We start from the raw sequence: 24,203 nt of genomic DNA on the forward strand, positions 1-24,203 counted from the left end.
AACGACACTACTTTGGTCGGTAGCGAGTAATATAACGACACTACTCCTCCAAAATTGATAATCACACTACAGTTACTGGTCGCTTTAGCGCTGCCGTTACTCGCTACTTGCGTCATGTGGCTGCTTTCAGCAGTGTTGCTTTAGAGAATAATGCACACAACGGAGATGAGTTGAACATGAACACTAATGGTGCGCTGGCAACGCAGTAAGCAGTACGGACAGCTAGAACATGTCAAACCGGTGTCAGATCATCAGCAGCACAGCATTTTTCGTTACTGTCGTGGACTCGTAGGGTGGCCAGACGTCCGGTTTTAGACCCACCTTTCCTCCTCCCAACTCAACCTCTGGCCGGACACATCATTGTCCGTTTTTTTGTGATATAGCATACAGTGCTTGTGTCATAACTGTCATTTAAGTCGTCTCTGTATTAAAATCTCCGTAGCACTTTTCCGCTGCACAGAAAGCTCCCAGTCTCCCCACTGTCACAGAGACAGAGCAGGCGTTGGGGTGTTGCCATGTCCGCTTATTACAAGCGACTTTGGGCTTGTTTTATATAGCCCAGTCAGGCTTCTTTTGGGCTGTTTTCATAGACATGGCTGCTTGTTTCTCTTCTAAAACCTGGCAACACTGCCAATGGGAGGGTCTGTTTGTTTGTTGTAGAACGTGTGCTCTCACAATCACTAGTTAGTTAATGTAGAGATAAATAAACCAAATATGCCGAAATGAAAAACTACATTTAATGAGCAATGGAGCAGGGGACTCCACATCATAAAGAAAGGGATCCTAAAGCACTGTGAACATAATTATAGTCTACTGATTTATCTCAGTCTCATTATTTTATTTGAATATATATTGTTGGGAAAGTTAATATTTGCCTAGAACCACGTGGTACAGTGGTTTTCAACCATTTTCATATCAAGGTCCAGTATGTATTCTGCATTTTAGCCATGGACCACCATTTGATGAGATTTGGCCTCACAGACCCCAAACTAAATATTATATTGTTGTGTGGCAGTTCAGTGCAAATTATTTGACAATGCATCTCAGGCGATTTTATGGAGTAACGCAAAAGTAATGTAACGAGTAATGTAACTAGTTACTTTCTCCAGGGAGTAATAAAGTAATGTAAGGCATTACTTTTTTCAAAAGTAATATGTAATATGTAGTGCCTTACTTTTATGAGTAACGGACCCCAACTCTGCCCTTCAGTTACTATATATATATTATTTTTTTTGCTTTTTGCCTTTATTGATAGATAGGGAACAGTAGACAGACAGGAAAGAGGGGAGGGGGAGAGATAGGGAGCGACACCCGGGAAAAGGCCTTCGGGCTCGCGGGAGTCGAACCCTCGGCACGCCGTCCGGCTGGCTCCAGACGGTTGAGCTATAACCGGATATTTCACTATCTTGAAAAACATTTCAAAATTGTTCAAATAGCCGATCTACATTGACACGTTGTGAGCTTGTAGATTGACTATTTGAACTATTTTAATGTTTTTCAAAATGGTAACAAGTGTAGTCCTGGGATTTTTGTCAGTGCTAAAACCCTTATCCCTAAACTTATTTGCCTTATTTTTTTTAATAATTCAACCATCCGATCTAGATCAATTTACAATTTACAATTACAATTTAGGCATTTAGCAGACGCTCTTGATCCAGAGCGACTTACATTTAAGCAAAAGCAAAGCATGTCATACATCACATATATAAAAAGTATAGTTTGAATCGTGTAAAAAACTAAGAACGTAACAGTGGAGTATCTATGTCAACTATACATACTATAGGCTACTATATTATATATTATACAATATACATGTGTACTATAAAGTGCTATGACTATACATGAAATGCAATTCTAGTACGGTCTACGTAATGAGCTATAAGTCTGTCTATAAAATACTATCTAAGTCGACATAAAATGCTACTCGTATCTAAGGGGCTAGAATGATCAACACGTTGTGAGCTTGTAGATCAGCTATTTTAACTTTTAACAATTTTGTTTTTCAAAATAGTAAAGGGTTTAGCACTGTCCTCATGAGCTTGTACTATCTACAATTTTGGAATAGTATAGAATAAAAAAAGAAAACGCTTTCTAGCTAAAAATGCCACATATGTTTTCCGGGTCTTTTGGGGTTATGGAGAAAGCTGTATAGCAGACCACTATACGGCACGGTGGTGGACCTGTGGCTCAGGCCATGGTTTAACAGCCTATTCTGACTAAAGACCACAACAGCTACAGTAGCTCTCATTCGGACGTCTTAATGCTTAAGCCATTCTGACCTGAGATCAGATTAAAAAAAAATGCCTGCTACATCCTGACAGTTTTCCATTCTGACCCGAGATCAGATTCTAAAAAAATGTCTTCTACATCCTCACAGTTCTCTGAAAAAGCCATGTTTCTAAGTCAGTCGTTCTTCGATTTTTCAAAAATAGCAGACCTACAAGCTCGTAGCGCGCCACTCGGTGGCGCGCTATGAGCTTGTAGATCTGCTATTTCTCAATAGCTATAAAGCTATAGCATAATGCGAACACCCGGCCCAGTCCGCGCCTGCATGCCCATAGCATGGCTCTGGATCTGCCTTTAATTTGCCTGCTTGACGGCAAAAAGACAGAAGAACATTTGATAGAGAGCCGGAACGCCACTATACATTCCCTCCACTCTCTCTCTCTCCGTCTGATCGCGTCCCAGGCACCAAGTTACCAACGCATGGTAAATGGTATGCATTTATATACCGGTATAGCGCTTTAAAGGACCACTTCACCACTTTTCAACCTATCTTCATATAATATAGGTCCTCACTAATAATCGTGATAAAATGGCACGATTTTGTCCTACTCAGTCCGTGTCTCATAGGAGGGCTGTGGGCAGTTTAGAAACCGTCTTCCAGTGACATCGTCATTGGGCAGATTATTTTTTAAACAAGATTTTTTTTTGTACAAAAATGTTTAGATTTTCATTATCGTGAGAACGATGGCTTCCATTTTCGCATTGCAACTTTTCAGGACTAGAAAGCCCGCAGTTTTTATTAGCTTGTATTCCCCATCGATGATGTCACTGGAAGACGGTTTCAACTAGGGGTTCAGAGTCTTGCTCAAAGACACTTCGACACTATAGCCTCGGAAACCCGGACGTTTTTGTTTCCAGGGAGAAGAAAAGAAAGTCTGGGTCCGAGTCCACTGCAATTCGGCATAGAGTACAGCGCAAACGTCGATCACTCTCTGCTGATTTCTTGATCGTCTTGCACCTTTGTCAAACTGACGCAACACCCGTACACATACACACTCCTCTCTCTCTCTCTCTCTCTGTCGCTCTAATTACCGGTAATTAGTCTCATGTCGTGCAGCTGCGTCTAGATTCTCCCGGCGGATCCTGCCGGGAGCTGCCTATATAGTATTATGCCATAGAACTCAACTCAACTCAACTCAACTTTATTTATAAAGCACATTTAAAACAACCATAGCTGCCACAAAGTGCTGTACAGTACATAGGAGACTAAAAACACAGAAAACAAAGACAACACACAAAACAAAACACAAAACAGGGAAGGAGGGTGGGGGAGGCTAGTTCAGGAACAGAGGTCTCATGCTGTGTTAAAAGCCAAAGAATAAAAGTGCGTTTTAAGCGAGGTTTTAAAAATGGCCAGAGAGGGGGCCTGCCTAATTTGCAGGGGAAGGTCGTTCCAGAGCTTGGGGGCAGCGACTGAAAAGGCTCTGTCCCCTCTAAGCTTCCGCTTCGCCCTCGGGACCTCTAGCAGCATCAGGTCAGCTGACCTGAGGGAGCGGGCAGGAGAGTAGGGGTGGAGGAGCTCGGAGAGGTATGGAGGGGCGAGACCACTTAGAGCTTTAAACGTAAAAAGCAGAACCTTGAACTTAATTCTAAGATTCACTGGCAGCCAGTGGAGAGAGGCGAGGATGGGAGTTATATGCTCTCTCTTACGCGTGCCAGTAAGAAGTCGGGCAGCCGCGTTCTGAATTAATTGGAGCCGAGCAAGGGAGGACTGACTGGCTCCAAGGTAGAGGGCGTTACAGTAATCCAGCCGAGATGTAATAAAGGCATGGATTACTGTCTCAAGGTGCTGAGTGGTTAAAAAGGGTTTTACTTTTGCCAGTTGAAAGCTATAGGTGGACCCCAGGCTATACTTCGACACTGACTCTGGGGGAGGAGTGTAGTGGGATCGAACTGGGAACCTCACAGGTTTTCCCATCCAGCCGTTCGACCGTCCACTCCACTCTACTCTACTCTACTCTGAAAAAAGACACTTGGTGAAAAAGAAAAAGTGAATGTTTTTTTTTTCTTCTCCCAGAAACAATGACTGTCCTTTTTCCCATAAACTGAATCATGAGAATCAATACACATGGCTGGACTTCTCTCTGTCTTCCTCTCTCTCTCTCTCACACACACACACACACACACTCTACAACAGTACAGTACATGTGAACACTGTTTCCTCTATAAAACAGGAAATTAACACACACACACACACACACACACACACACACACACACACCCACCCCCCAGTCAGTGCCAGGCAGCCTGACTTTTTTGCGAGGAGTCTTCATGGTGGGGTCCTGCGTGTGTGTGTGTGTGTGTGCGTGCGCGTGCGGTGGGTGGAGGGGGGGGGTATCCCTGCGGACGGGGGTCTCTGTTCACTTCCTGTATACAGAGCAGGGAACACGCTAACTTGGCAGTTCACATGCGCACTCTCTATCTTCCCTTCTATCTCTTGCTCTTTTTATTTTTGTCGTCCCCGGCGCTGCGTGCGTGCGTGCGTGCGTGCGTGCGTGCGTGCGTGCGTGCGTGCGTGCGTGCCGTGGCGTGACATGACGAGCATGATGATTGCTTAAGTCTGTTCTGGGTCGCATGGGAACACGACGGCTCATTACAGGGCCTGTTGTCCCGTCCTCGGTATCTGCAGCCACGCATGCAGCGTCGACGACGCAAATACCTCGTCGTTGTTTTTTAGCTAATTGTTTTATCGCTGCACACACGTCGACGGTCTGACTGCAGTGTGGGGGGGACGTACGTACGTGCCGGCGCCGCAGACTTAATGACTCGGATCCATCAACCCAGATCCATCAACAGATGGCCGCTCATGTGGTTTTACAGTGGAATCAGTATAACACAAGAAAAGGAAAAACACACATCAGCAGCTGATCTACATCCCTCTATCTCTCTCTCTCTGTCTGCCACCCATAAACTCCTCGAATATCACAATGTCCCAATGTTGCTCCTCCTCCTCCCCCCCCCCCCCCCCCCCCCCCCCCATCGTCTGCCTCGCCGGAACAGTCACGTTTCTTCCGCTTTTTATATGATTACACTCTATAATATGATTATAGCGATTATAGGGGGGTCTTATTTGGGTATAATTGGCCTAATAATGACTTATTTAGGACCTATAGTTAACAGAGTTAGTCATAATAACAGTATATGTGATTATTATTGTGTTGTTGTTTGGGTGGTTAGATTTCTTTAAACCTGGTGCAGGTGAAAGTAAAACTACAATAGGTTTTAGCTGTCTCGTCATGTTGTGTCTATCTGTCAACTCACTCGCTGTGCATTCTGCATTCAGCACGCTCTGATAGACATGTCAAAAAATTCTCCTCTCCACCAGCAGGGGGTGCTGGAGCACCCTCCGCACCCCCCTTCCAGCGCGTGCAGTGCCCGCTCGAGTCGGTCGGACCCACGGTTGTCCAGAACCAGCACAAAAGGCATCCCTGGTCATGGGCTCTGGAGAGGGTCCGAATTAGGCAATTAATTGGTCACACCTAGATCACCCCTAGAACTATTATGGAGCTGGCCTGTTCTGACATCACAATGGAGTTCTGACATCTGCATATATGGGCATAAAAGGGACACAGACTTATTAACTGGGTGGGGCATGCATTTCAAACTAAAAGCTCTCTAGTACTCTCCAGTACTGTGTTATTTAACTGGAAAGGTGATTCTAGGTTCTGATGACGAGCAGTGTAATTCGTTCAGGGTGAGTAAAAGTGGACATCGTGTCAGGAAGAAACCTCTCCATATTTCAATTTTGTGTAATTAGATTTTCATAAACTATAATGCCCCGCTTCGCCCAACACTACAGTGTCACACGAAAAGAAGCAAAAACAGAGATCAAAACCCGGCGCGTTTTTAGCCTGTTATTGCTTGCTATTTTTTTTTTTTTGAATCCTGAAAATGAACAGTTTTGTCACGATTACATTACACATTTAAGTTGGAACATTATGAATAGATTTTCCTTCCAGGCTTCGTAATGATAAAGTGCTGACGAATAACTGAAATATAGGCTACTGTATAGAAAGACATTCCTGGCATTATTACGCCTGTCTGTCTGTACGTGCACACGTACTGTACGTACAGACAGACGTACAGAGAGAGACATGGAGCATTTATAGATATAGATAAAGTGCGTGTGATTATAGAAGAAAATCCATGCGCTCGTTGTGTTGCTGTGGTCTGTGTATTACTGTATTCACACTATAATAAGGTAAGCTCGTTGTGGAAAGGCACTGCGCAGCTGAGGTTATGGCAGACGACGGACAGAACTCGCCTTCCCATGATGCACCTGTTCACGTTATCGGCGTTGCCTTTCTGGAGCGGCGGGACGGGTGTGTTTGGCTATACACGCGCGAAATGGGGAAAGACAATATAGCCTATATATACCGTATTGTCCCGAATACAAGAACCCCCCTGATTATAAGACCCTCTTTTCACTCGCACTTTACAGCGTGACGCTGCTTTGTATAAGAACGATGAACGAGGAATTGCTATTTATTTACCATGAACTGTAACGTAACGCATTCTTCTTATTGCAGTCTCTCTCATATGATGTTTGTACTTATGTATCTGTTTCTACTGCCTGAATATGTGTCTATTTGTATGTCTGTTTTTAGAGCACCGACACAAATTCCAATCAACTCAACATGTTGACAATGGCAATAAAGTATATTAAAGACGACGCCCAATTTCCAAGACTCAATTTGTGGAAAAATAACATTGATTATAATACGACCCAATCTTTTAGGATATTTCCATTTGAAAAAAAATGTAGTCTTATAATATATTAAGGGCATATGGCAGAAATGGTATAGGGCACAACGTCAATATAACGTGCAATATATATAGCGTGCAGGCGCAACGCTGAAGTGAGTTAGGGAGCTGGTGGGGATACTGACGTGCAGTGCTAATTAGAGATGTAAAGAAAACAGAGCAACGCAAAGTGGGAACGTCGCTGCAGTGATAATATAGCGGCCGTGCGATAACCACACTTCCGCCAACGTCTCACTGGGATGAACATGAACTTATTTCAACATACAAAAGAATTGCCATTATGGCCAAATTAGCGTCGTGATTTGTTGTGGTGATGTTCATTTGTTTGTCTCTGTGTTATGCGCTGTGTGTGTGCGTGTGTGTGTGTGTGTGTGTGTGTGTGTGTGTGTGTGTGTGTGTGTGTGTGGCCCCAGAGGGCCCTGAAGGGCCCGTTCCAATCTGTTCCCATGGTTCCACCAACCGGAGCCACAACTTCCTCAAGGGGGCACCGCCCACTCACTGGTTTGTATTCACGCTTAATGGATGAGATCGCCTTACAATCTTTTTTTTTTGGGGGGGGGGGGGTTACTGTGTGTGTGTGTGTGTGTGTGTGTGTGTGCGTGCGTGTGAATTCCTTGTGTTTACGACATGTGTCAGTGTCTGCAAATGCGTGTGTGTAGTGATTATGTGTGGCCTAGTGTGTGTGTGTGTGTGCGTGCGTGCGTGCGTGCGTGCGTGCGTGCGTGTGTGTGTGTGTGTGCGTGCGTGCGTGCGTGCGTGCGTAGTACACGTACAGTGTGTGTGGCAGCCTATGGACACCAGACACCTTGATTTGCGCATTTGTCTTTGCCCGTGAGGCACAGTGGAAGACGAGAAACAAGTCTTGTGAGTTGAGTTGAGTTGAGTTGAGTGACTTGACTGTGTCCGTCTGTCTGTCTGTCTGTCTGTCTGTCTGTCTGTCTGTCTGTCGGGGAACATTTTCATTCATATCGAGGAATAATTGCTTTTAAGTGCCGAGATAAAACAGCCAAATGGGCCCGGGGAACAAAGGCGTCTTGTGGGGTGTGTGTGTGTGTGTGTGTGTGTGGGGGGGAGGTGTCTGGGGGTGTCTGGAAAAATGAAGCATTTACATTCAGGGCCTTGTTGGTAATGAGGGGATTTTCCTGAGATGACAGTGAGGAGGAGGATCAGAGAGAGAGAGAGAGAGAGAGAGAGAGAGAGAGAGAGAGAGAGAGAGGTAAAAGTGAGAACATTTCTCTCAGACCAGGGAGGGTGGCCATTATGCCCCGATATAGAGCGTCACAGTCCCGCCCTGGAAGAGAATTTCCCATATTTTCTTTCTTCCCATAGACGTCTCAGAAAGTATTTATTTAAAGACCGTGGTATATAAGCCTCGGACGGTACAGTAGAGAGTATACAGTAGAGGGACCCCCGGCCCCACAGGGTAACTCTGTCATTTCTCAACCGATTCGGACGTGGGGTGGCTCGTCGGAATCAGGCCGGCACCCTGCATGCGTTCCCGTGGGTCTGGCACTTCCGCCACCCCCCCCCCACCCCCACACGGAGTTGCACCACTCACTTCACACAGGTTTTATTTTTGTTTACCTGTATGCGGGCTCATGTTTCAATTGGTCAGGACTCGCAGGCGGAAGTAGACGGTCCTTCTGGGTGCTTCAAAGAGCCACTGAGCAACTTCCACTCAGTCTAAAGGGACCCATGACTGCACCGTACTCAGTCTAAACTAAAGGGACCCTGACTGCACCGTACTCAGTCTAAACTAAAGGGACCCTGACTGCACCGTACTCAGTCTAAACTAAAGGGACCCTGACTGCACCATACTCAGTCTAAACTAAAGGGACCCTGACTGCACCGTACTCAGTCTAAACTAAAGGGACCCAAGACTGCACCGTACTCAGTCTAAACTAAAGGGACCAAGACTGCACCATACTCAGTCTAAACTAAAGGGACCCTGACTGCACCGTACTCAGTCTAAACTAAAGGGACCCTGACTGCACCGTACTCAGTCTAAACTAAAGGGACCCTGACTGCACCGTACTCAGTCTAAACTAAAGGGACCCATGACTGCACCATACTCAGTCTAAACTAAAGGGACCCATGACTGCACCGTACTCAGTCTAAACTAAAGGGACCCTGACTGCACCGTACTCAGTCTAAACTAAAGGGACCCAAGACTGCACCGTACTCAGTCTAAACTAAAGGGACCATGACTGCACCGTACTCAGTCTAAACTAAAGGGACCCATGACTGCACCGTATACTCGGATCACAGTACAGTTGGTTCTTGGTTCACCAAGGAGCAAAAGTCCCTTTGCCGTTTCACTTTTTGTGGTTTTCGTGGAAGGCCCCCACTTTTCCGGCCCCCTGCTCCAATTTTCTTTAAATACGTCCGTAATTGGTTAGATTTCCTACCTCCGGCCTGGTGGCAGGGCTGTGTGTGTGTGTGTGTGTGTGTGTGTCACAGTGCGTGCGTGTGTGTATGTGGGCGTATGGTTGTGAGGAGGGGGGGACGACGACAGGCGGAGGGGGACACAGCCCACAGCGGGGCCGTTCGCTACGCTCGGGTGGCGAGGCGGTTCTAAAGGGCCTCCGATGCCAGCGTTTCTATTCCTCCGTTTATGGGCAGTTTACGGGCAGACCCTGGAAGCACATCCTCCCATGTGGAAACGGACATGAATCCACACACAGAACCTTCCCTCTCTCACAAGCACACACACACGCACGCACACGCACGCACGCACGCGCGCAGAGTGACTTAAACGTGTGTGGCGCAATTTACCTGAATGGCTTTCAAAGTGGACACACACACACACACACACACACACACACACTCAAGACTAAAAACATGATCCGTCTCTCTCCTCTTTCACTTAAGCACACATCCATGATGTCTCCATCCATCACGGGACCTCTTGCCAACAACGTGTATCTCGTAGACATTATCACAAAGGAGTTCCGCCTTTCAAATCAAAACCAGTCTGCTCGCTGCACAAAAGCCTTTTCTCTGGGACGTCTCTCAAAGCAGACAAAAAAGGAGCGTGAGCATGCATGCAGCTCAGCAAAAAAACACACAAAAAAAAAAAAACACACATCAGGGGCAGGCATGAGTAATCAAACAGGAAATAACCCATTGAGACCTGCAGAGACCAATGCGGATTCTACAGAATGTCTTCTAAACTCATGACAGTTTTCTGAAAAACCAATCCACACTTTTCCTGGGCTGTGTGTGGTGCTCCAGTTCCATGTTGATTTCATTGGATATCATTGGTCATCTGACCAGTTTCATTGGCTTTTATTGGATCAAATTGACAGGAACTGGAGCACACACATGCCCAGGGAAAGTGTGGATATGTCTATGTCTGTGGTTCTTATGCGTCAAGTATACCCACAGAATTATCTGTATTTGGCCGTGGACCCCCCCCCCCCCCCATCTAAAAATATGTTGTTCCAGGGACCCCCTGTCCGCCCCAGAACCAAATATCTGTGTTAAAAACGTTCAACTGTGAAAGAATATATAGTGTGTAGATCTGCTATTTCCCCCCCCCCAACAGCTACATTTTAAATAACGGTTAAAGTGGTTAAATGCTATAAACGTCCCCATGCAGGTCTGAATGGGATAAGACGTAGCGTCTGTCTCATGCAGGCGAGGCCGAGCGAACAAGCGAGCGAGCGAGCGAGCGGCCTCCACTGATCCAGAGCCAGCCCATTGTCCCTGCCCGCCATTGTCTGGCTCTCGCTGGGGCAGACCAGAGAGCAGCCAGGCCGCTCCCACCACCGCCTTGATCCCACACACACACACACACACACACACACACACACACACACACCACACACACACACACAGCTGTTTGTCTGATGCTGACGTCTGAGACGAAGACAAACAGCGTGGGCACGAAACTAAGTACCTGTGGAGTAATGACGGGGTAAGAGACACACACACACACGCACACGCACACGCACACGCACACGCACACGCACACGCACACACACACACACACAAAAATGTCTTAATCGTGACGGCCCTATAGAGACAGAGAGAGACCGAAAGGGAGAGAGAGAGAGAGAGAGAGAGAGAGAGAGAGAGAGAGAGAGAGAGAGAGAGAGAGAGATAGAGAGAGAGTGGGGAGATGGAGAGAGAGAGAGAGAGAGAGAGAGAGAGGAGGGAGGGAGGGAGACTATAAGAAGAGGCCTGGGCCGGCCTATCGGTCCGGACACCTATAGGCTGCTAATCCTGGTTCGAGTCCCGATGACCTTGACCCCCCCCCCCCCCCATTTGATTTCCTGTCACACTACGGTCTACCTATATCAATAATAAAGGCATACAAAAGCACCAAAAAATATAAAAGAAAGAAAGAAAGAAAGAAAGAAATAAAGACTAACTGAGAGAGGAAAGACGTGGGTGCATACACTGCATATAGTGGTGGGACGACGGTAAAGGGTTAACTGTGATAATGTGCCTCCAGGGCACATAAGAGAACTTGATGGCCAAATTGAAATCCAAAGCAAATCACTGCAGGCAGCCAAATGTATCGGTGTGTGAAGAGAGAGGAACAAAGATGAAAGGGCTCAGGGTGTGAGAAACGCCTCGCAGGTATCAAAACATAATGACACATGCTCTATTACTCGCATTGTGTCAAAACCAGAGACGGCTCCCTGCAACGTCGGCCAAGCGCCGCGGAAGGTGCTCGCTTGTCTGGGGGTGAAATCCGACGACCCCGCGCCCCCCCCCGCAATACGATCACTTAACCCATTCAGACCCCGAGGCCGCGTCTGTGTCGCATTAGCTTTTAACCGTGATCCACTTGAACCGTTCTTTTTTTTTTTTTACTTTAGCTGTTGAAAAAAAATAGCAGATCTACAAGCTCGTAGCGTGCCACCGAGTGGCGCACTACGAGCTTGTAGATCTGCTATTTTTTTGAAAAATCGTGAAGATGTCAGCAAATCTTTGAATGTAACGTTTTTAACTCAAATCTTTGCTTCTGGGAGGTCCCTGGAACTACATATTTTCAGATGGGGGTATAGGTGGCCAAATACAGATAATGCTGTGGCTCCTTGACCTGAAATTGTTGAGCACCACCGATATAGAAACATACGTTTTTTTTTTGTAAACGTTCAGGATTTAGAAGACATTTGTAGAGTCGTTCCCTGCAGGTTTAAATGGGTTAAAGAGCGAAAACATCAAAAGCCTCGGTCTGATCTACGACGTCGACGTAGCAACCGCACGGGTGTGAGATGACAACGCCACGTTTCCTATTCGAGGAGGAGGAGGAGGAGGAAAGTCTGAAACCTCCTCGACGTGTCCAGGGCCAAACCTTATGCTACATCATGTTCACACAGAGGGCAGATACGAAGATACAGTCTGCCATTCATTTTCAATGGAAGCCGCAGCGACATGAAGACACAAAGATACAGTCTGCCATTAATTTTCAATGGAAGCCAGCGACATGAAGATGCGAAGATACAGTCTGCCATTCATTTTCAATGGAAGCCGCAGCGACATGAAGACAAAGATACAGTCTGCCATTCATTTTCAATGGAAGCCTCAGCGACATTAAGACACAAAGATACAGTCTGCCATTCATTTTCAATGGAAGCCGCAGCGACATGAAGACACGAAGATACAGTCTGCCATTCATTTTCAATGGAAGCCGCAGCGACATGAAGACACAAAGATACAGTCTGCCATTCATTTTCAATGGAAGCCAGCGACATGACACAAAGATACAGTCTGCCATTCATTTTCAATGGAAGCCGCATCGACATGAAGACACAAAGATACAACCGACGTTTGGGGTGCATGTGTTTGGTTGGTCCGACCTACTAACAGTCCTACAGTCATGAGTCGGACACCGTACCCAAAACCCAACCCTAAACCTAACCTCACAGGACACCACAGGTTAGTTTTAAGCTGACACAGGTTAGTTTTAACCTGCCACGCATGTCGGGTGACACGGGTTAGTTTTAAGTTTTAACCTGCCACACATGTCAGGAGACACGGGTTAGTTTTAAGTTTTAACCTGCCACGCATGTCAGGAGACACGGGTTATAGTTTTAAGTTTTAACCTGCCACGCATGTCAGGAGACACAGGTTAGTTTTAAGTTTTAACCTGCCACACATGTCAGGATACACAGGTTAGTTTTAAGTTTTAACCTGCCACGCATGTCAGGAGACACGGGTTAGTTTTAAGTTTTAACCTGCCACGCATGTCAGGAGACACGGGTTATAGTTTTAAGTTTTAACCTGCCACACATTTCAGGAGACACAGGTTAGTTTTAAGTTTTAACCTGCCACACATTTCAGGAGACACAGGTTAGTTTTAAGTTTTAACCTGCCACACATGTCAGGAGACACGGGTTAGTTTTAAGTTTTAACCTGCCACACATGTCAGGAGACACGGGTTAGTTTTAAGTTTTAACCTGCCACGCATGTCAGGAGACACGGTTAGTTTTAAGTTTGAACCTGCCACACATGTCGGGAGACACGGGTTAGTTTTAAGTTTTAACCTGCCACACATGTCGGGAGACACGGGTTAGTTTTAAGTTTTAACCTGCCACACATGTCGGGAGACACGGGTTAGTTTTAAGTTTTAACCTGCCACGCATGTCAGGAGACACGGGGTCAGCGGTGGCCTAAGGGTTAGAGGAGGGCCCAATTGTTGCCGAAAGGTTGCCGGTTCGATTCCCCCAGACGGGCAGGAAAAATCGCTACGCTACGTCCGGCCGGGGAAATCCCCCCCCTGTCAGGTGAAAAGAAGCAGCTTGGACTCCTCATGCATAGAAGGAAGCATGAGGTCAGTCCGCTGCCCCCCCCCCCCCCAGGTTAGCAGAGGAAGTGTAGCGCCTGCAGGATTAGATAATTGACACTGCAGGTGAAGAAAAAAAAGGGTTGCAAAATCGTGGGATAAAAATTAATCAAATCAGCCACCTTCCTCCTCACAGGCAGGCAGGCTGCAGCTGAAAGGCCTCAAAGGGGGACTAGTGGAAGCATGGAACACACACACACACACACACACACACAGTCACACACAGTCACACACACAGACACCTCTCTCCCGTTTAACCGAGCGGGCCAAGAGTGCGTGGGGAAACTGGATCCACGCGCTGAAAAGTCTCAGTCTGGGGTAGAGGAGGTGTTGATTTTTACTGTAACCAGCGGCAGGCCCAAAACGGACCCGCTACGGTGTCAGGAAGCCAGAGCCAACGGAACGGGCTTGTTTAATATGGGAAGGCGAGAGAGAGAGAGAGAGAGAGAGAGAGAGAGAGAGAGAGAGAGAGAGGCGGTGGGGGAGGCTCTCCTCTTTAATGGTGCCTGGAAAAGTCACGGACACATGTCCAACCAAAGCAGAGCGTCTCTGGGCATGCACGGGGCGCGCATGCATTGCACGTGGTTCGGCCCGGCCGCACGAGAACCATAGACCCAGAAAGGCGTTCCGTATAGCGGTACCGGTACCGTACCGTACCGCACACAGCCTCATGACACCTCCCCGGAGCGCATGCTGCTGGAGAGAGAATCCGCATGCAGGGACCGCTTCCAAAAGTGGCACATGAAGAAATTGCACGCGCACACATTAAACAACACACACAAAACACAATAATAACGCAATGCATGCACCGCTCGCTCGCTCTTCCCGGCAGAGCAACAGTCGCCTGCCCGGCCTTTTGGAAAAATGTGGTCACCGTCCGACGCATTAAGGCCCGGGACTTTGAGGGACTGCAGGGATGCAGTGGCAAGACCAGTAGGACGCACGCACGCACACACACACACACACACACACACACACACACACACACACACACACACACACACACACACACACACACACACACACACACACACACACACACAGTCTCTCTCTCACTTATACTTAAGTACCATTTTGAGGTATTTGTAGGCTACTGGAGTGTTTCCAATTTGCAGTAATTTTACTTCTACTTCACTACATCTCAGAGGCAAATATTGTACTGCATTTATTTATTTGAAAACTTTAGTTACTAGTTACTTGATGAAAACTAAACAAAACATAACATCATATATATAACCACTTCTTCACCCCTACAGATCCGTACATTACACTTGAAATCCTCCCCATAGACTGTGAGGCCCCCACCGTCACTTAATATGGCCCTCAGGTTAATGTCACTTACTTTTCAGGTAATTCAAAAATAGCAAAAGATAATCAAGGATTTCAATTCAAATATATAGCAAAAACAGCTGATCTACAAGCTCAAAACGAGACGCGTTTTGAGCTTGTAGATCGGCTATTTTTGCTACGACAGTAGTATGCAATGTGGCCCCTCTGGAGTGACTGTGGAAATATATTGGCCCTCTCCATCGTCAAAGTTGCCCACCCCTGCAATAGCGGGTATGCCTGTTGTGACATCATCATACCTGGAAGTTATGTGGGAACGCCTATACTTACTGAGTGGCAAAAAACTAAACTTTCTGGCCTTCACAGCCCATATACATCCAAACAGAAACGTCCTATATCTGATTGCATTAAACGACGTTAAACTCACTTTGCCACTCACTTAATGCATGCGCATACATACCCGCACGTAAATAATGTCAAACACCATCTCAACCAAACACGGTGAAATAGAACAGATTTGGCAATTCCGTATACATACGATACGATACTAGTGAGAGCCACACCTCCGTCGTGGTCAAAACAGTGATTTGGGGGCTTTCTAGTATATGTACGGACACACACACACACACACACACACACACACACGTCCCAGTGTACCCAGGAAGGAGAGACAGGTCAGGGGGGACTATACAGACTCACTCACTCTTTCTGCTGGCTGAGAATCAAGCCAATATATGATTTGGACCTATACGCGTGAAACACAGGTGGTGTGTGTGTGTGTGTGTGTGTGTGTGTGTGTGTGTGTGTGTGTGTGTGTGTGTGTGTGTGTCATGTACACACACAGTACTGTACTTTATGTGTGTGTGTGTGTGTGTGCATTAAATGTGCACAGCCTCGCTCCACTCCACACATCAACCCATGCCAGTGTTAAAGCCGATAATCACGGTGATTTAAAACAGTGTAGGCCGCAGCGCTTTTCTCCACAACCAAAGAGCCATCTCGCTCCTAATAAACAACTTTTATCAAAACAAGATGGGCCCGGGGAAGCAGAACCAGACAGCAGCAAGCAGCAGCCCCGAAACCCCAATAACAAAACCAAAAAAAGAAAACCCCGACATCTATACAAAAAACCCAACCCCACTCACTGTTGCCTTTCATGCCGGGCCAAGCCTATATATAGTGTGGTTCATACTGGGAGTTCTGGTGCCATATATAACATGATCCGCCATCCACTTAAAGACCCCCGTTCCCAGTTCAGACCCTCTCTCTGCCCCCGAAATATGGAGTGTGAAGCCCACCATTGTTTCAGGAGGTCGCCCCGTTTAAAAAGACCACAGAGCTCTTATAAGCTCAAAGTATATAACAAGTTCTAAAAGAATATATTTGGTCATTCTTTTAGAACTTGTTTAACCCATTCTGACCGGGAACCCATTTTGGTGTTAGCATCATGTTATGCTTTAGCTATTGAAAAATAGCAGATCTACAAGCTCATAGCGCGCCACCGAGTGGCCGCGCTACGAGCTTGTAGGTCTGCTATTTTTGAAAAATCGAAGAACGACTGACATTTTTTTAAATCTGATCTCAGGTCAGAATGGGTTAATCACCAGTGTGTGTCCAGTGGAAACCTCGTATGAATCTGATCTCAGGTCAGAATGGGTTAAAACAGTTTGACCCACGCGCGGACGGTGCCATTAGAACCATTACCCTATATATGTTTTAACAGCGGTGAATCTGGGCGATAAAAATCTCCTATATATATATGGGCGTTCCTGCCGTTCATTACCGTATGTCCTCGCTTTGAAGCGCATGTAAAATGAATATACCGTTCCCAACCACTGGTACGCGTACTAGTGGTACATGTACCACTCACTAGTGGTACATGAGCCCCCCTCTGCTGGTACACAGAGGAGTGGCCCAAAAAAAGGAGAAAAAAAGACAAAAGTGGAATGAAACATTTATATTAGCCTACTACAGGTATAGTTCTTCTGACCAAGCAATTGGTTGAAATAGGCTATCCATGCCGTGCTGAAATGAGCACGACAGCACACCTGTAGCCGTTAATAGAAGATTTGAGGACGGATTAATCACATTAGAAACATCCTCAGTTGTGCCGATTAGCGATTAGACAAGCGTTTCGTCAGAGCAGCAGCATTTGTTGGCTTATAGGAATGGAACAGAAAGGGCAGGTATATTTACGCTCCTGTATTTTAACATCACTTATTATGGTGGTAAATATTTTCTGAGCTGGTACTTCAGTATCCTGAAAATGACACTAATGTACTGTACCATGAGCATACCGCAAATGACTGCGAAGTGGAACTATATAGGAACCAGTCGTATGGTTCTGTGTATAGAGGGTAAACTAAGCAACACATGCGTTTGATTGGATGTCGCCGGACCCCGCCCACTTTTCGACTAACGCCTGCTGTCGCCAGTAGTTGTTGCCGGCGGGTCACGTATACAGGGCCGGTTCTAGGCATAGGCGAACCAAGCGGTCGCTTGGGGCCTCAACCACTGAGGGGGCCTCGTCACAGGGAGAAGATTTTTTTTTAAATATGTCGCTTGGGGCCACAAAAGGCCTAGAACCGGCACTGCGTTGCAGGCACAGTTTGCTGGGACGGTGCATACGCATCAAAAGTGGCGGGTTGGCTGGGACTGCGTATACGGCGCAAAGTAACCACAGTATACAGTATCAACTTACAAATTACATATACATATACATATATACATAGTATATATGTATAGCTCTCAATGATGATGTAAGAAATATGTAGATTAAAGGACCCAATGCCAGACTGTAATTGGTTTTCGATGGTGACGTAATGACGATATGTTTTAGTGTTGGGAGGATTAAAGGTAATGCTCCTGTGTATACATGTATATAATCTGGCACCACTGCTGTATCAGGCACAGTTTGCTGGGACGGTGCATACGCATCAAAAGTGGCGGGTCGGCTGGGACTGCGTACGGCGCAAAGTAACCACAGTATACCGCTAATGAACTTACAAATTACATAGTACATGTATAACTAGCTCTCAATGATGACGTAAACATAAAATATACCGCTAATCAACTTACAAATTACATATACATATACATAGTATATGCATAACTAGTTCTCAATGATGACGTAATAAAGATGTGGATTAAAGGACCCAATGCCAGAGTGTAATTGGTTTTCGATGGTGACGTAATGACGATATGTTTTAGTGTTGGGAGGATTAAAGGTACTGCTCCTATGTATACATGTATGTAATCTGGCACCACTGCCATATCAGGCACAAGTAGTCATTACGTAACATGCATAAAGTAGGTAGGTAGCAAATAGTTAAACCTAATAATTCAACATTTCAAACGTTCTTTCACAGAGAAACTGAGATTTGACAGTTTGTAGCGGAAAAGTACTTGCGAAAGTACTTGCGCACTCTGCTTGCGCACTAGTAGGCCATTTACTAGTGTGGAACAAGCAAGTATGCACTGACTCGACAGAGTGCAGTTCTAGCTTACTACTGTGGGCGGGCAGTAGCGTGCTGCTAACGCCACACAAACTGTTTATATTTGGCCGAGGGTTGGGAGGGGGTTTGTTTTCGTGATTATTGATTTCAGTTGTTTCCCCATGTAAACTGTGCCTATTATTATTACTTTATTATTCTCTTTTCGTGGCTTCTATATAAAATACCACAGAGTTAACCCGACGGTCCCGTTGTTTTTGTCCTTTAGCAATAATTATCCTTTCAGTGTAAAAGGCCGATTGTTACACAGTCACCGACATACGCAGCCGAAAACAGTACTAGCGCTCTGCTCGCGCAAGTAACAAGTAGAAATGCACTCACCACTGCCGTTTAAAAATACAGCAGTGGTCAGTGGTCCCTCATTGCCCGGTGGAGTACACCAACATGCACACATACCCAGCCGATACCAACTGTACATAACCCCTATTGACCTTGTACCAATTTTGAAACGTACTTTAGTTACGTCATCGAGAACAGCGATTTCTCATTGGCTGGTGGAACGTACCAACATACATACCGAGCCCGATCGCCGTTCTTGGTCCCCGATTGGCCGAACGACGGCGACATACATAACTTGGTCCCCGATTGGCCGAGCGACGCCAACGACATACGCAGCCGATTACAGTACTTGCGCGCTCTTCTTGCGTGAAGTTAAAAATCAACACTGGTCCAAATATGGGCTCGACTATCCATGACGTCAGGCCACGGCCCTTTTTAACCCCTTCGTCTGGCTATACACTCAATGTCACTCAACACTAATCTGTTTACAGGTTTGTGAGTGAAAATGCCCATGTTTAAACAGATGTTTAAGCTGTTGTTGCTGGGCTGTGTGTTGACAGTCATTTTCCCGCTGGCTGCGCCAACAGCCACACCGCCCACACCAGCCGAAGCTGCACCACCACCACCACCACCACCATGCCCCGACATCTCTCCACTCCTCGTCGGTCCTCTGAAGGTGGAGTTCGGTTCCAGGGCGAGTCTCGACCAGATTCTCAAGCAGAACCCCAACGTCGAGCCTGGCGGCCGCCATCGACCCGGGGACTGCATGGCCTCCCAGAAGGTGGCCGTGATCATTCCCTTCAGGGACCGAGAGGAGCACCTCAAAGTCTGGCTTCGCTACCTCCACCCCATCCTCCAGAGGCAGCGGAACGACTACGGGGTCTATGTCGTCCACCAGCACGGAAACGGGACGTTCAACAGAGCTAAGCTGATGAACGTCGGTTACCGCGAGGCTCTGAACGATGGCAACTATGACTGCTTTGTGTTCAGCGACGTCGACCTGATACCGATGGACGACCGGAACATATACGGCTGCTCCGGCCAGCCCAGACATCTGATCTCCGGCCTTGAGAAGTGGAACTTCGGCTTACTTTATCACACTTTCTACGGTGGTGTAAGTGCGTTGAACAAAGAGCAGTTTTTGAAAATCAACGGCTTCCCAAATAACTACTGGGGCTGGGGAGGAGAGGACGACGACATTTATGAAAGGATTGTGTATAAAGGTATGTCTGTGTCACGTCCCGGTGGAAAGGTGGGGTATTACAGGAACATCCCTCATGCGAGAGATAAACTCAACCAAGCCAACCCAAGGAGGTCGGAACTTCTCCGCGGCACCAGGCGGAACATGGCAATGGACGGGATCAATCATCTGTCCTACAAGGTGGTGAGGACAACGAGGCATCCGCTGTACACCAACGTCACCGCAGACATCGGCAATGCTCCTCCTCCATGACACCCAGTGGTTTTTTTTTTTTGGCAAAAGATTTCTACTTTAGTCGTAGTCTCTTGAATAGTGTTCATTTAGTTTTAGTCACACAGTTTTCAGCAAAAAACGTAGAGCTCAGAGGCACAGTGACTTTACCGATCGGCAACTGAATAAACTGGCACTTTGGACACTCAGAATAGCCAAATGGCATTGATCACGCCTCCAGGTCTTGACGATATGTTTGCGAACGCAGTGAGCACTTACTATGAGACCTAGCAGATCATGTCTGTCTGTCTGTCTGTCTGTCTGTGTGTGTCCCCCCTTTGTGCCCATATATGGAGCTGAGTGATTTGTTTGTGATTGATGCAACACACTCCATATTTGGACGTATAGCTGCTTTGGGGACTCCTTATATGGTTATGGCTAAGTTAAAAACTTAACTTAGTACGAGCTGCGTTCGCTTCCCGCGTTTGCGCGTCTTACTGGTGTATACATGTATGTAATCTGGCACCACTGTCGTATCAGCAGGGCCGGTTCTAGGCATAGGCGAACCAAGCGGTCGCTTGGGGCCTCAACCACTGAGGGGGCCTCGTCACAGGGAGAAGATTTTATTGTATTTTATGTGTGCACCAGATTGAAGCATTTTCATGGCAAATTTACAATTTGTTTTTTTTCCCCCGGCGTGGCCAAGCAGGAGGGGGGCCTCATAAAAATATGTCGCTTGGGGCCACAAAAGGCCTAGAACCGGCACTGCACGTATATAGACAAAAAAACGCACTTCCGTAAAATACGCCTTATAGGCTGTCGCCCGCCGCTTTAAACTCCAGGAGACTGTTCCTTCGTATATTATACGAGTAAGACACGCGAACGCGGGAAGCGAACGCAGATCGTAAATTGCAATAACAATTAGAATAAATTGTGTCCATATATGGGCACAAAAGGGGCCAGGTCCACAACAAACAAATCACTGGCCCCTTTTGTGCCCATATATGGAGCTGAGTGGACCTGGCCCCTTTTGTGCCCATATATGGAGCTGAGTGGACCTGGCCCCCTTTTGTGCCCATATATGGAGCTGAGTGATTGCTGATGCAACACACTCCATATTTGGATAGCGGGACAGACACACGGACACACGGACACACGGACAGACAGACAGACAGACAGACAGACATGATCTGCTAGGTCTCATAGTAAGTGCTCACTGCGTTCGCAATAACAGTTCATCCGCTCGATTTAATTGACCGCATCGTCAGCCTTCATGATTGGTCCCTGATTGACCAACCAGCAGGCCTTTTCTTGCCTTGTCCTATACCCTGCATGGTTCCGCCCCCCCCCCCCCCCCCTGGTTCTGCCTTATGGTTGTGTATGAGGAACATCCTTTATAAACATCCTTTATAGTGCATATATACCTATTTACACGCACCTCGACAGTGGGTGCTGCAGGGCCAATAGGGCCATCATGGAAGGAGGTATATAGGGCCAGCACACCATTCTTTTGGTAAAGAATAACACAGTTTTATACGCAGTCACTCACTGTACTGCACCTGAGATGTTCCTTTAGTTTATACTGAGAGACAAAGTTTAAAATAAGAATTGAAGACACGCCGAATGTCAATGCGAAGCAACTGGGGAAAAAAACACGTTATTTCAATGTCAATACAGTGTGGACGGAGGGAAAAGGATTTTTCACCAACCATACGAAACGGTAACCAATATAGGTGCGAACATATATATATATATATATATATATATATATATATATATATATATATATATATATATATACAGTATATAGGGGCACAACCACGGGCAGGACTTGACAAATGGGTCAGGAAGTGCAGTATCAAGCAACGAAGACGAGCAGTTTTCCAGAACCGACCCGCGCCCCCCCCCCACCCTTCCCCCCCCCCCCCCCCCCCCCCAAGGCATTGAACTCTCAACTAACCGCTGTGCTTCTTTGTGGCATGACAGACAGGCCGGAGCAGTAACACTAGTGTCCGTCTTATTAACGCTTAACCCATTCTGACCCGAGATCAGATTCTAAAAAATGTCTTCTGGGTGGTGGTTTTTGAAGGGAGCCATGGTTTAAGTAAGTAACAAGAGGGCCTGTCAGGATGCTTTAATCCATTTCGGGCGGGGACCCGTTTTGAAAAATAGCAGACCTACAAGCTCGTATAAGCGCGCCACTCGGTGGCACGCTACGAGCTTGTATAGGTCTGCTATTTTTCAATAGCTAAAGCGTGACATATAATGCCTATAACACCAAAAACGGGTCCCCGCCCGAAATGGATTAAAGCATCCTGACAGGCCCTCTTGTTACTTACTTAAACCATGGCTCCCTTCAAAAACCACCACCCACCTAATGGAGCTTCTAAAAAGCCATTAGGCCAGAGGGGCCTCTCTCCCTGACACATCACAGACACAGTATATAATAGTGTGCAACGTTCTCTTCTCTATATACGTGAGGAGAGGAGTGCAGCTACGGGGCGATCAATATACTCTCCTATATTATACACTCCTTAGTTCGTTCGCCCTCTTCCTCCTCGTCTTGTATATATAAGTCTTGCCTTCCTTATTTGTCCCGTGTTCATTCCAAATGTGACTATTATTATTATTATTATTATTATCATTGCTGCTGGCGAGTAAAGGGAGACCCTCCGTGCGTGCACTTTTAGATCAGAGAGGAGACCCTGGGGGAGGGAGGGGCACTGCAGACAGTGTGGGCAGATGGAGATCACAGGCCAGCTCCTGGACCTGCATGCACTGCAGGTGAATCGCCTCTTCTTTTGCTTAAGGCTTTTCCACTCCACTGTCTCTCCCATTGTGCTCTCTAAATTTATCCCACGATTCTGTAACCCAATTTTTCAGTTCTTTTTGGTTCTTAGTCCATGAGCCAGAGCTCCAACATTGGTGGGGAAAAGGATCAATACAAGTCAATACATGATAACCCTTCCACAGTAGTAGCTTTTTCACATTTTCGATTATTTCGCATATTTTCCTACGTAATGCCTCATTTGCATTTTTTTAAATGTAAAATTTGTAATACAATAAATCGTTGTCTTCGTGTAAGTACTCAACTTTGGAAGTTTCATGGTGATAACAATCTAACATAGGTATGGTTTTGCACACTCAATTCATAATAAACGTTCCAATTTTGGAACTCTGGCTCACATGGACTAAAAACCAAAAAAATAACTGAACCGGTTCCCACTGGGAACCAACCGGTGGAAAAGGGGCCTCAGAGTTACAGACCCATAAGGGTCGACTAACTTGGTTCCATTTAACTGGGGACCCCCTGGAACTCCTCAAGGACCCCTCTTTGTGAATTCAAACTCATCCCCGCGGCCGCGCTTGCACATTGTGTCTGCGTGTTGAACTGGGATGGATGGCCCCCGTTGTGTGTGTGTGTGTCAGTCAGTCAGTCAGTGGCACATTTGTCAGCAAAACAATTGACGCTCTGTTGCTAGAGTTTCCGAGGCACTAAACGACTTTTATAGTGATAAGCGTCCCGGCCATGCCTGCCATGCCGCGCGGGGGCGTCCGTCCGTCCGTGCGTGCGTGCGTGAGTGAGTGAGTGAGTGAGTGTGGTCTGGGCTGGGTTTGTCGTTCTGTGCACCGTGCACGGAACGAGGGAGGGGCAGAGCATTGCTCTCTATAATGGGCCTGGGCCTCCACAGTGGCTGGCATGAAAAGAAAGCCATGCACAGAGAGAGAGAGAGAGAGAGAGAGAGAGAGAGAGAGAGAGAGAGAGATGCAGAAAGAGAGAGAGAGATGGAGATGGATGGCAGACCTACAACTTCAAAGACCTTCTCTCTCCCGTTTCGATGTGCCACAGCTCTGAAAGGGAACC

The 24,203-nt window shown here is 46.7% G+C and overlaps 1 protein-coding gene across 1 annotated transcript; it reads left to right on the forward strand.

Annotated features, from left to right (window-relative positions):
• Positions 1–19,432: 19,432 nt before the first annotated feature.
• LOC308329746 (beta-1,4-galactosyltransferase 1-like) lies at positions 19,433–20,380 on the forward strand (the record flags this gene model as incomplete). The annotated part of the gene is made up of 1 exon (XM_080784244.1): positions 19,433–20,380. One exon carries the CDS (start codon positions 19,433–19,435, stop codon positions 20,378–20,380), a length of 948 nt encoding a protein of 315 aa, XP_080640370.1.
• Positions 20,381–24,203: the final 3,823 nt, after the last annotated feature.

The sequence above is a fragment of the Protomyctophum bolini genome (assembly GCF_963924005.1).
Source record: "Protomyctophum bolini genome assembly, chromosome: 15".
Taxonomy (NCBI): domain Eukaryota; kingdom Metazoa; phylum Chordata; class Actinopteri; order Myctophiformes; family Myctophidae; genus Protomyctophum; species Protomyctophum bolini.